Source organism: Hipposideros armiger, unplaced genomic scaffold (genome assembly GCF_001890085.2).
Source record: "Hipposideros armiger isolate ML-2016 unplaced genomic scaffold, ASM189008v1 scaffold_344, whole genome shotgun sequence".
Taxonomy (NCBI): domain Eukaryota; kingdom Metazoa; phylum Chordata; class Mammalia; order Chiroptera; family Hipposideridae; genus Hipposideros; species Hipposideros armiger.
The window spans coordinates 1,234,882-1,249,714 of NW_017731694.1; the positions used below are offsets into that span (position 1 = coordinate 1,234,882).

The 14,833-nt window shown below is 33.2% G+C and overlaps 1 protein-coding gene across 3 annotated transcripts in view; it reads right to left on the reverse strand.

Annotated features, from left to right (window-relative positions):
• The window catches only part of TSC22D2 (TSC22 domain family member 2), a 48,831-nt gene that overhangs the window by 26,529 nt on the left and 7,469 nt on the right, over window positions 1-14,833 (reverse strand). Inside the window, exon 2 of one of the 3 annotated variants that reach the window (XM_019661310.1) lies at window positions 6,123-6,194. The exons of the other annotated variants lie outside the window; for them this stretch is intronic. Coding sequence (XP_019516855.1) covers window positions 6,123-6,194 — 72 coding nt within the window. The remainder of the gene's footprint in view (window positions 1-6,122; window positions 6,195-14,833) is intronic. 3 annotated transcript variants of the gene reach the window in all.

The following is a 14,833-nucleotide window of genomic DNA, read 5'->3' on the forward strand; positions in this document are numbered from 1 at the left end:
GAAGGATCTTCAAACTTTGAAAACAATCAGGGAAAAAAAAAGCATAAAAATGCTATTTCTTAAGGATATTTATTAGGGACACACATTCAAAATTATCAGCACCTGTTTATATTTATTTCTGTCAAATATGAAAAATATTTTAGAAGTAGTCAACTGAAACCTAAACACAGAAGCTAATTTTTGGTAAGCTAGTACATTTAAATACTCTATATCAATCACAAAATCTATTTCCTGATTCGAGCGATTTAGAATACTCACATGTGTATGCACATACACAAACAGAATGTCAGCTGTTCTGTCATTGCTCTCATCTACCTACCTACCTACCAACTCAAATCCTCATGAAAACAAAAAATTAAAATAAGCCTACCTAATATTTCTTTCTTCTCAAAAGTTTGCCAAACTACATACAGGTTTAAATACATTGAAAAAGTGTGAATTAAAAATTTTAAATTATTGAGGACTAGAATGGAAACAAAACAAACGTTATATATTTGTCTGGTTCAACAATTCCAGACTATAAATTTCCTTCTCATTTGACCAAGTTCAGGAAGAGTTTTTTCTTAAAAAGTTATGCTACAAAATTTTAGACTCTATAGAAAAAAATAAATTGGGTTTAGCAGATTACTTTATGCACTTATAAACATACATGTTTCTCTTCTACTCAAAGGCTTGGTTTACTTAAAATACATTTGGTGAAAAGTAAAAATAAAATAACAAAAATAATGACGTTACCAACTATTTCTACCTTTTTCAACGGTTTCTCAAATTTCACCCTGAAAATAATTACGGTGGCCTGTCAGAGTAGGCTGTGGTGATTTATGTTGAGAAAATATACTAAAGAGGAAGATGGTAAACACATGAGCAGAAGTATATAATGGAGAAGCAGTTAGTAATTTCTCATCACCAATTCTGAAGTCCGTTCATGTGCTGAAAATAATGCCAGCATGTCAGGTGCCGCATTTCAGCTAGCCACAGAAAAGCTGAGAGAGAAGAAATGCTATATATAAACATATATAAATCAGTCAGTCAATCGGTCAATCTGTCAGTCAATCAATCAATCTTCAGTCTCTTCTAGCCTTAACTTCTCTACCAAGCTTTAGATCTGCAGCTCCAGCTGTACCCTGAGTATTTCTACCTTGACTTTCACCAGTTCTTCACCTCATCCAAAGGTAGCTAAAAACAGAGTTTCATCACTATTTTCTCCTTCCCAAACCAATTCTTTCACTAAAACTTCCAGTGGTACCTCCAATTCCCTCAATTAGGTTTGACACTTTGTGGAGTCAATTTAACTGCTTCCCTAGCAAATCCAATCAGTTGCAAAATTATATAATTACTACCTTCTGATACTCATTCTTTCCTTCTCTCCATTGCCTAATTAAGGCCTTCATTACTCTCTAGTATCTTTGGTTTCTACCCAACCCAAGATCTCTTCTCTGTTGTCTCCAAATGTTTTATGCACCAATCTAATTTAACCACCTTCATCACATAAGCCCCATACTTTCACAATGGTGCCCAGTATCTCCTCTAACTGGAATGTTCCCTTTCCCTCAGTTCCTTAACGCTCCACGACCAAATTCTACCACCTTTCAGGTTCCAACTCAAAAAGCAAGTTGGAATGAAGCTTGACCAATCCTGCCAGCTGTACTTGAGAGGCATAAAATGCTATAATTTTAAATGATAGTTATCATTTTCAACCATGTGATGATGCTTTAACCTATCTTTTGTGGCAGGCCTTTCACTTGCTATCCAATACTATAAAATGCAGTCAACTAATACATCTAGGTATTTTTTACTCTATTCAACCTAAGTTTCAACTTTCCTGAATTTACATACAAGTTCTTCCAATTTCTGTACATGTTTCAGATTATTAAATTTATAAAGGCTGTCATCCAATAATAGCTATGACTTCCTGTTTTAATGTCATCTGAACATTTTATAAGCATGATTTTAGGTTTTCACCTAAATCTGAGACCCAGTACTAGAAGGTGAAAATGTCATTAAAACCTTGTCCTCTAATTTTTAGCATTAACAATTATCTTGTATTAGATATCCTTAACTGGAATAGGTCAAAATGTAATCAGGTAATACATTATGTAAGTACTAGATACAAATTATTAGGAAATATATTTGGGGTGGTTACAAAACAATACGGGTTCATATCCTCAAGGTGCTTAATATAATTAGGAGAGGACATTAAACCAGTAACAATCTCCAACAAGTAATCTACTATGGTGATTCTTTTAAATTAATTATGTAGTTCAGATCTACAATTATGCTGAATCATATGGATGAATCTCAAACATAATATTGGCTCAAAGAAAACAGACACAAAATACATAGTGTACAATTCCACTTCTTGGAAGTTAGGATAGGGGAAGGGAAGTGGGGAAGTGATGGGAAGGGCCCATGAAGAGCTTCTAATTTTCTGTATCTTGATCTATGTGCTAGATACAAAGCTATGTTCAGTTTGAGCTGTACATTTATGAATGGTGTACTTTTCTGACACAAATAAAATGATTTTTTAAAAGTCACACCACAGAGCATTCAAAAACTAGATTAGCTAAGTTCTGAAACCTGAGTTTTACCATTTGGGTTAACAAGTACTAGTGAGCGTTAGTGATGCATTCAGCTTCTTGGGGGATAGGTAAAATAAAAACTGTCTCGTACAAGCAGCTTAGTTCTGATTTTCTCCTAATTTCAAAAATAAAATCTCATAGGGAATGATAATAGGAAATACTGGGAGCCTTTTCTAACACAAAATACTTTAGGTTATTTAAACAAGAATTTTTTAATCCAATAATTTTAAAACTAAATATAAATAATTATTTTTAAAAAATTTTAACTAAAATCATTAAGTATCTAGTAAAAGACATACCATAAACGTATATGCCATTAATTTTAAGTGAATAATCCATGTGTACTACTTTCCGTATTTATTTCTTTAAATATTCGTGCTATCATAAGAACAAGCTGACCCAAGGAGATGGTGCACCTTGCAATTGTTACACTCCTTACAAGCTACCTGATTTCTTCGTTTCGTCTACCTGAGCTGAAGTTTCTTTCCTCAAGTACTCCTTCACCTTACTGACCTGATATTTACAAGAGGGTAAAATCGTTTGCTATAAATTCTCGCTCTCAGCTTTTGCAGACAAAGGACTTCTTGCAATGAGCACCCAGTGATCAAGATAAGTTTCTAAACTAATTCTATTTAACAAAGCAATGCCAATTAGTTTGGAAAGCTGTTCTTTAAAGCAGAAAAATAGGAAGTCAAACTTTAAAGTTACTACAGTGAAATGCCAATAGGCTATGATGTCACTAAAAATGAACTACTTCATAGTAAGATAATCCCAAGAAAGCGAACTATACAAGCTACATTATTCATTTTAATAATCGGCACAAACATTTGGGCTTCCCTAGAAAGGTTAGCATTATTTTTGAGCTATCAGTATCTATTAACCTTATATTTGGTGACAAGAAAAAAATTTCAGCTGATTGATTCCCTGAGGACTCTGCAAATGACAAATGGGGGAGCCAGAACAATGAGGGCACTTAGGAAAAGGGAAAGGAAAGCTTTACAGTAGTTTCAACTTTCGTATCATAACTGAATATGCGTAAACTTTAAATTTCAATGGAAACAGAATATCTAAATATAGGTAGAGGCAGACTGTTTGATGGAAAACTTCTCAATTTGCTAATTCTAACTGAAACAGGGAAGTAAGTCAATGTGAGAAAGATTTATTAGTTACTTATATTTTGATTAAAAGATACTCTATGTAAAGAATCCTGGAAAAAAAGATTCCAGTCTTTCAAATAAGGCAAAACCACGGATCTTCAGATTTCTAGGGCAGGTTTAATGAAACTGGCACAGAGCTTAAAAGCTGCCCCTACTGAAAATGATTTCCAAGATTTCATAAACAGGAGCCTGAAATATGTATCTATCAACACTGATAGGCAAATTTATATCTCAAAGCAAGTAGATAATGCAAAGGATTTATAGTCCTTTGAACTCCTGAACGGTTCTATTTAATAGAATCATCACTAAAAAATACTTGTCAAATTAGTAGTAAAATTAAAAAAAAATTCTAAACATGTAATAGTCAAAGATGAACAAGGCAATTTGGTGAGATCTAACACAAACAAGGTCAGAAGTTATAAATTTTTAAAGCTTAACACACACAAATCTTCAACCCCCGTTTGCAGTGAAAAAGAGTATCCCACAATAGTTTATTAAAAATACACCTATTAAAAAGTCTGTATAGTACTTGCCAACTGAAGCTGCAGATAGTTGGAACTAATAAAACTAGCTACCACTGCTCTTCTCAATTGAAAATTTAATAAGCTAGTTAAAAAGCTAAAAGGAAACCACTAAGTCAGTTTCTACTGGGTTGGGCTTGGCACCCTGGTACCAACAGGCCAATTTACAATGAAGAATGGCTTATTTAGAATATAAATTCTGATTATACTTTGGCTTTAACATACTATAAACAAGTATCCATTAACTTCTGGACAACAGGCTCCAAGGAGAAGAGAAAATATTTTCAACCCATGAAAAACTATAGATACAGCAACTTGCCTCATTTCTGATACCTTAAATGTTTCTGGTATCTAAAAAAGAAAACAGATAAGGAGTATTTAGCTGTAACAACAAACGAGGGGCAGACAATTTCTCTGGTTGTTTTATAATGAAACAAAAGAAACCTTTCAGTATTAAATCCAAATTATAAAAAATAAAGCTACATTAATTTGATGAAAACAATAGGTATTATTCATATTAATGTCATGGTAGCTCAAGAAAGTTAGCTATTTGAAATAAATTACTATACCTCTGAAAACTATCCTTATTACATTTCTAAATAAGAGTACTATTTTTCCTTTTTCTGAGGGAAAAGTACAGAGTACACCCCAAAGTACTCACCCTGGCTACATCTGGTAAGCCATTTGAATGTTTAAACCTTTATGCTTGACTGTCACAATTTACATTTATGTCTCAATTTATATTGCTATAACTATACAATTTAAAAGTTGAATCTATAAGCATGGTATTATAAATTTTAAAACTTCCTGTTCTACAAGTAACTATTTAAATACATTTTTAGTAAGCAAGGAACACATCATCAAAAAGATAAGTTTGTTAGAAAATTTCTTGATAGTGACACACATGGCAAATCAAGCCAAAGAATTAAAAGACTGTTACCATTTCTAGGCAATGTAGACCACGTCTTAACATGACATGTACATGCACTTAGCAATACTCTTTTCTAATGAAAGACATGGAGTTGAGTCCATGAGTATTATCTAAACTATGCCAGAGGACACAAATGCGTTGCCAGGCAGAGTTAAAAGAATTTTATAAAGCTTTGTGAATTTTAAAAACATCATTTGCGCTCATCTTCTACTAATTAGACCCAGAATGATGGTGTGCTAATAAATATTCAGCAAAATAACTGAACAGAGCATATACTACTTAAAATGTGTATTAAGCAGAAAGATAAACCAAAGTATCTTTTGCCATAAATGAACTCCAAGACTTCAATATTTTTAAAAGTTAAAAATAAAATTTATACATTTCTGTGAGAAAACAAACCATTTTAGGGGTTTCCAAAACAGTAATGCAAATCTAGTGAATTCTAGCGAACAAACTTGATGTTGAAGTTTCTCGCCAAGAGTTAAAGAATGACTACCACATTGATACCTTGGTCTTGTCTCTCCTCCAATTTCTTAATATAAAATAACATTTTGCTTTGAGTCACTAAAGCTCTTTCAGAGAAATCATATAAAATAGCACAAATTAAAATAACTGTAGGTAGTTTATTTTATTAAATATATTTTACATTAAAATACATGTGGGTAAGTAAATATTTCACATAATAAAACCCAATATGTAAATCCTTCCAAAAAGTAAATATAACTAAAAGCTTAGTAAGAAGAAATGTTTATATTCTATTTAAAATATGGAACTTGTCCTTTTGGTTTATTTTGCTGCTTTGTCTCATGCTAGATATGTGATTCCCCCCCCTAAAATAACAAAGATCAGTTTTAGTGATGAGAAACTAGTACAGTGCAAAGCAATTCATGCATACACTTTTGCATGTATGCATTCCATATGTGAGTATTCATACCTATCCCAGAGGTTCTTTGATTCCTGAAACGTGTTCAAATGGAACGCTTGGTAGAAAGCAGTTGAAGGATTCCTGTGAGATCCAAGAATCAAATGGAAATGAGGTTGAGAAAGTACAGTAAAATCACTGTTCAAAAAAGATGGAAGATTTTAGATTTAATACAGTGTAACTGCTTCAATACAAAGAGAAAAGGCAACATAAGCTTGCTTAAATGCATTCTGAAAGAAATAAGAACTGGACAAAATCTAGCAAACCCCAACAAGGATTCAGGATCATAGTGCTAAAAGAAAGGGGTAATAGAGTTAAAATTAAATACTAACTACCATTCAGTGTGTGAGTGTGTGTGTGAGTGTGAGAGTGTGTGTGTAGAAATTTATATATGTATGAATGTGATCAGTTCATAGCCTAATCAACACTACTCTGTATCAAATACCTTTATAAATGCCTGTAAGTTTAGCAGTTGTTAACAAAGCTGTTCTGAGGTATATGCAAAATAAGCTAAGCTATACTTTCATAATATAAAAATTCTTCACAGGATCTATTTGATAGGGTTTGATGATGAACAATGAATCCTTTTCTGGGTTGGACTTGACAAAATTTCCACCTTCAAAATCCATTTATTTATGTGTAGCTTCTCTGGGTTACCACAAAAAATGGCACTGTAATTGTATGGCAGCTTTCGAGCTTCTTGTATTAGCACAGTGTCCCTTTAAAAGGTAAGAGCTTAGGCACCTTAATCACCATCCACTTCTGTAATTCCTTGGGGACACCTTCCCTAGGGCTATAACCATAGAATCTTAACTGATGGGCTCATCTGGGCAAGCTCCCAGCCTGCATGATTCACCTCACATCTCAGGAGTAGTTTCTCTTGGGACCAAACTTTTGACAAACCTGCTCTCCTAACAGTTCCCCTTCCACCTCAGTGTATTTTCAAAGTCTCTCCCACCCCTAACCTGTACATTAGGGAGCTAACAAAAACTTGAAACATCACTTCTAAAATTGTAGCAGAATAACAGCAGCAAGCTTATATACCAGACACTATTTATTCTAAGTGTTTTACATTTATTAACTCAATTCTACAATAGCCCTAAGAGGTCGGTGCTATTATTATTCCCATCTCACAGTAAAGGAAACTGGGTCATAGAGAAGTAACTTGCCTCATGTCACAGAGTCAGTAGGTGGCAATCTGGTCCCAGAGTGCATGTTCTTCAACCACTATGCTAAACATACAGCAGAGTTAAAATTTAACCTCTTTAGGTCTCTTTATCAGTTAAATGATATTAGTATCTAGACTTGCAGGGTGGTTCAAGAACTGAGACCACATGTAAAGCTCCTGGTGCGTAGTCAATGCTCAACAAATGACAGCTATTGTTTTACCATCAAAATGAAGTTCAGGTACAATACCGCAATTATGAAACCTATTTCCAAGTTTAGTGGAATAGTAATCAAGTATCAATGATCATCAAACAAAACAAATACTCAAAAGAATTCCATGACTTCAAAACTCAGATTAAGACTCACTGTGTTATCTACTGAATTTCTTAAAAACATTTTTAAAAGGCACTTTTAATTCTAACCAGTAGGGTACCTCTTAGATGATCCAAAACTAGGAAAGGCAGACAGCCACTAGATGCCAGAGTGTCGCCAAAGCAACTGTCTGATTAATTACTAGTCCTCAGTATGTGTACTTACTTCTCTTTGCTTACCCTATTTCATCTCCTTTCTATTCTTTTAACCCTTTCTCTAACTTTTTTTCTTGACTAGGTCTAAGGCAATCAAAGGCACTGACTGATTAGACCTACTAATATCAAGAAAGGATTAAGAGGCTGCTAACTACTGTTTATTTAACAGCTTGTATCCTCTCAAGATTTATTTGTCAGGCCTCTTGTTTCACTTAGAAATCAGTCTGCCAAATTAAATGAAAGCCAATTGAACCAATTGAAAACCCAATTTGGCTTTTTTACAAGGCTTACCCAGGACCATATGGGAACAAGTATGCTATTCACACAGGTCTGTTTGCAGACCTTAGGTTTAAAATAAACAGCGACTCAAAAAGGAAGGTAGTAAATACAAGAGAATAACAGAGTAAACTTGGAAGTTATTCTGTAAGTCTGAACTAAAATTCGTTCAAAAGTATTTACAAAATACTATAAGGATGACATTCTTTTAAAGAACTTCACATCCGCTGACTTTGGAAAAACATATACATATACATTTAATTTGAATCAAATTCATATGTCAAATACATTCATTTTAAATTGAAGTAATATAAGTTATGAAATTCCAGCATTTTTACAGCATAGGCTAATAATGAAATGTTCCTCATAAAGTCAAAGGTAGAAGTGAAAACAACTTAACTGCAGTTAGTTTTGCATTTTGGGGTGAGAAAACTTGTGCAATAAAATACTGTAAATGGACCTAAAGTCCTTAGCACATGTCAGAACGCATACATTTAGGATGCAAAAGTTTGTAGTTAACAGTCACTTTCTACGTATATTCAAAACGAAGAAGCCATATGGAGTTATACAATATGAAAAATTTAAGTAGTCTATATTCCAAGGATAAAGACAGTCATAAAATACGAAATTTTTGGTTTCTGGAATACTTCAGCTGGGATGTTATCCATAAACTGAGGGATTTTTTGGCAAATAGCAACAATAAAAAAATTAATCTCAAAACAGTGATTCATAATGGGCATAGATTAAAGAAGTCAAGTCTGTGAAACCTAGCTGATTAAGAACTGCAAAACACCCATTTGTAAATAAAAACTGAAGGGTTAGATCATCAGAGAATTCTGTTTTGGAATGACATAAAATTGAAGAAATTAAGAGTCCAAGGAAAACACTGTTAGTAGGCATAATTTCAAGGTTCCAGTCTCTGAAATCTGGAGGGACCAAGAGGCAACTGACATGAAAAAATTTATTAGAAAGAAATACTGAATTTTATGCAGCACTGGTGACAAATTCTCTTCTGCCCAAGAAATAAAATTTGAAACCAGTTTTCTAATAACATATTTGATGTCAATGTAAACTACTAATCTAAATATAGAATCAATGAACTACTAGGAAGACTGAGGTGTGGTTATCCTGAATTTATTTCAGTCACCTAAATGAAAATGACATTTTCCTATTTGGAGACATTTTTCAAAACCAATGAATAAAATATATTCTTTTCTCCGACTTTATATAATAGTCTGTCATGTTAATTTCCAAGTACATGAAAGTAGTACATCGCCAGAAAGTGACTCAAATGTGAATATGTCTACCTGCCTTACTAAGGTACTACACTATCTTTATAGGGTAACTACAAAAGAGAAAAAAAACAAACATATATACTATATCTCAAAACTAAGCTACAAAAATCACTGAAGCTTAAAAGATGAGGTACATAAGCCCTGCAGTCAGCGAACTATCTTCTTCTTCTATGTCAAAACTCAACTTCAGAGTTCTCTAAATAGAAACCAGGGAAATACTACAATAAGCAGAGGAAAAAGGGCCATCTCCAACATTATTATCTAGGAATTTTAAATGATTAAAAATATCCTTTAGGTGAAGAACAACAATACAACAGATCAGTGGCTACAGGTTTTGCTTCCTCCAATCTTATAGTCAGCAAAGTAATAAAACAAAACTAACTCTGGGAATATCCAAGAGCACTGGCTTTGGAGTCAGAAGGCCTGAGTATGAATCTATGTTATGTCACTTAATAGCTATGTGTCTCAAATCCTCCAAGTCTCAGTTTTCTTAATCTGCAAAAAGGGGAGGAAAACACTTCCTTAGAGTTGCTTAGAAGATCAAATCAGATTACGTACAGGTAGGGCCTAACACAAGTAAACTTGGTTTGTGTTTAATATAGGGTTACAGTTTCCAAATTATGCTGTATAAAAATAAATTTTTGGTGGAGTATGTTAACATATACCAAAATATTTCACCATTATTAAGGTAATATTGAGGTAAACAAACTACTTAAGGTAAACAGAATACTTAAACTTAGAGCTAGGTATACCAAGCTATTTAGTACATTCCATTGGATGAGAATCCTGACTTCTGGGACTCAAAACTCCCCCAGGATTTCCCTACAAACAACTTTTATCACAAGATTTTAATTAAAAATAACATTGAAAAGGGTAGTGAAACGATTCCAAGACATATACTACTTCAATAATAAAAGCTTCAAGAAACATCTTTAATAGCAACCATACACTTATGATAAAAATCTCAACTTCTTACCATGACATTTAAGCCTTTCACTCTGGTTCCTGTCAATTTAATCACATCATTTTCCAAATCTGTCATATTCCTACTCTTCCACGTTGTTATACAAACTGCCTTCTTCCTCCACTTAGAAAATCATCCCCTTCTTTTATCAGTGGCCTAATGTGAATGACCCCTGTAAGATTCAGTTTTAGAATTAGCTTCAGAAGAATGCACAAGTAATGCTTCTAAGGACAGAAGCTGAAGAGGTGTCAGAGAGACTTTCAATTTATACTCTTGCATATTTTGAACTGTATAAATGTTATTGCCTATGTAGAGAATAAAATAATTTTAAGTTGAAATACTTCCTCTCCATACCAATCTGACATGACATCCTAAATTGTTCCCATTAGCACCATATATTTATTATTTTCATATAGCTGGAGATCTTTAAGGGCAGGATAGTCTTATAACTGTATCCCAGTACCTACTACTCAGAGAGCACAAAGGAAGTTGAATGATTGACATATTGTTGCATTAAATGTTTTCTTGGGCATTCAACCTGCTTAAGGAATATTTGTAAACTTCATTTTTTTTTTAATCACAATAGTTCTGGTGGAAAGATAAGGAGAATGCTTAATTTAAGCTGGCAGCTCTCCAATGAAACATGTCTAAATGTATGAACCCATACACACAGAAGCTTAAAATTTGATCGTCTCAAATTCTACAATAATTTTACCAATGAGGACAACTGAGAGAAGTTAAATGATTTGACTGAAGAAACCAGCTAAGTGGTAGAAGAGCCAGCATTAGAACACAATTTGTTGTACTTCTTACTACATGAGGACTTCTTTGGACTAAAACAATGTCTCCTTTTCTGTTTACATTCATACCAAGCAATTACACTTTCAGATCAAAACTGGAGTCTCTTGGTATGATTTGTAGCATGTCAATGGAGTGATCTGGCAAAGCATTTTAGATACTGAAATGTTGACCTGTCTATGATGTATGCTTGCCATGTTATGTGCGTATTATTCACAAATTACTTGCATAACTCATTTAATCTTGTCAAACTCTCAAAGGCAGGTATTATCCCCATTTTTCATATGGGGAAATAAAGAGGCTTAGAGGGCTAAATAAACAGCTCTACATCAAATACCTCAAGTATGCAGCACAGTTGGATTTCAGTCCAGGTATGTCGGACTCCATTGTCTATAATGGTCACTCATATAACGTGCTGATACATACGTAACTGAACACACCATTAATTTTATTTGAACAAAGCTTTCCTTTCCTCTTTTGTTTTTGTTTTGTTTTCAAAGGCTAGGTAGACCATACACCAAGCAAAGCTTTGTTTTGGTTTAATTTATGAAACCATTTAGAAAAACTGAATTCTAATTCTATCAATACTTTGGGTATCCTTCACTCACAAATTAAACAATTTACCTGTGTAACAATGAAGAGGGATATCCTATAACATTAAAAATAACATTTAAAATACACCAGTAGCATTTACAATAATTGACAATCAGTTTCCCTTCTATACACCAATATTCTTCAGTCAAATTTCAGTTACAGATTATAGGAAAGAAGGTTTTATGCAATTTAACATTCAGACTTCACTTATGTGTCTTGATTACTCTGATATGTATATATTAGCAAGATATTTACTCATAGTCTATATCCTAGTTGATCACTATTAAAATTAACTCAATGATCTGCAGCATTTTCACATAACCACCAATGTAAATAAATGCACAACTTAAAGCATGAGAATTCATTCTTTTAAGCAAATGTAAGCTTTGGTTCAAAGAAATAAAACTAAAAACTTAAATCTGATTTTGGGCTTTAAATTTGAGAGGTAAGCAATCCAGAGTGGATAGATGACATTTAATTTCACCTGATTTAACAGTAGAAATTATGTACATACATTTTAGAGGTAAAGCAGATAATCAACCTTTAATATTATCAGTCAAATTTGAACTGTATACATTAAAATGCATTATGAAAGTCAGGTAGTTATAATAATTGATTACCGTTCCTAAATCTTTATGGAGAAGTCCCAATTTTTGTCCTATGCAATGCCAGATTAAGAACATAACATTGAGTAATTTGGTATGTTCAAGAATTACTGTGGAAAGATATAAATTATATGAATAATTCAGGTATGCATATTCTTTATGACTGCAGTAAATCTAAAAGACCAGCCTCAAATTACAAGTCCACTGACTTCACGTTAGAAGAAAAAAAAACTTAAAAGGATTTACTCCTATTCAAGAATTTTGCTACACATGCCCCTTTAATACTTTCAATTATGAAGACTTCTTATTAAAACTCTACTCTTCCCATTAATAATTACTTAGGGAACATCATGATTCAGGCTACATTTAACCAGACAGATCTGTTTTTGTAATGCCTCTCTTCCTCATACTCAAGTGTTTAGAATAATGCAATTAAGAAATAAACAGTATCTGTTCAGAAAAGAAATACATACTGGTTTAAAGCAATTATTGAAAGAAGGAATTAGACCCTTGTTCCTAACACTAACAAATGTTCCTATTCTGTCTGAGACCACATTTCATGTCATTTCACTATATTTTCTCTGTCTTGGTTGTCTGCAATCACTCTCCCCACATCCCCCCAAATATTGCTATTTTAGGAAAGAGAAGTCAAAATCCTTTTATACTCCCCTATCAAGCATTCCTCAGGAAAGAGAGTCATTCTGGTTTCTTTACCATCTGATTGGTGGGGCTGCTCTTTGTTACTGGAGGACACTAGAGAGCATGACTGCTGCCCATCTCTTTTGGCGTGGAGAAAGACTCAACTCCATTCCAAATTAGCAAGTACCAGATCCATAAATCCAGTATCATGTTTTACTAGTTTCAAATTAGTGTTATCGAATAGACTGGTATTACACTTGTTCTCATGAATTAGAAAACATACCAGTACTATAAAAAATGACTTCTCATAAAGGTGATTTAGCTCAAGATACCTTCCTTCCTTCAAGATACAAGGAAAAAATAAGGGTAACTAAGTTACTTGCAGTGTGTCTTATTCTCACACATACAAGCCCATATGTTTTCTAAAAAGTTAACCAATGTTCAGCCTGTGTAAGTTAATTCACACAAAATTTAAACAATGTATGTGTCAACTATGAATAAAAAAGGCCATATTCCTACTCATACAACATTGTTTTGGGAATTGCAGGCACTTTTGGATCATCAGCCTTTCTGGAAATCTATAATTTCCTTTACTCAGAGCCATGATGATGGCTGAAGTCATCAACTTTATACTTTAGTCATCAACATGGCTCTCTTGATGAATGCATCAACATCAGTTTTTATAGTAAATAATGTCACTCATACACAGGATTTTACACTTTGATTACAAAATCCTTGGTAAGAGTACTTAGATACTTAAATAGGCAGAAGATAGTATCTATATCTAGTGTGTGATTTAAACATCAACTGTAAAGCTGGAAAGGCAAAATTACCTCCACAATTCAATATAAAGAAACATGCTCCCAACAAATACAGATTTAAGGGGCTTTCAATTTTAAAGACTAAATGCAGTAAGACTTTCAGAACTCTAAGAAGTATGGATAAATTTTAAAACAGAGTGACAATTCTGCCTCCTGATATACATTTACATAATCCTCTCACTTAACCATCAAGTAAAAAAAAAAAAAACTCCACTACAAAAATATATAGATGGTATGTGTACATACTCATCATATATGAGACATAGATATCTCAGGTATAATTATACAAACAAAATTTGTATTTATAGTACATATCAGGACATACCACTAACCATTCACAATTATAATACTTTATCAGTAGTCATTAGCTAACTACACAAATAAAACCATTAACAAGATATAGAGATATTTGTACTAAGGGATCCTTACAATCAGGTTTTCAACAGTCTTGGTTGCAGTTGACAGTTCACAATTGCAGCCATTCATTAGCGTTCCTGGAATGTGGCCTACAGAGTTCACACTGGTCAGCTATCTATGGAAAAACGATCTGTACTATGCATTCACTTTCAAAAAGGGCCAATATTTCGCACCTCCCCCATTTACCAAAAAGGAGATTGTTAAGTGGGTAGGTAATTTAAACAAATTTTGTTCACTGCAAAAGTGACTACAGATTTCTTTATGAACTATATTTTAAACCATCATTTTAATCTCCAGTTTACACCAAATCAACTTGATCTCAACAATTGACCATAAGTCTTTCTAAACAGAAAAGCTAAAATGATATATTAACTTTATGGTAATTAACAATATATGGTCACTGGGCAATTTTAACTAGGAACTTTAAGACTTTCCTTACTTCGTATATACAACCATCAGTCCTTTTAAAGGTATAATATTAAGATGTATTTAATATAAGGTCTTTTCAGATTCTTTAAAAGAAATGGTCTCAAAATGAGCCAATATAGAGCCTTGTATTAGGTAATGGAACCAAATCACAAGATGAGAGTTTTCAATATATCAACCTAAATCATCTCAAT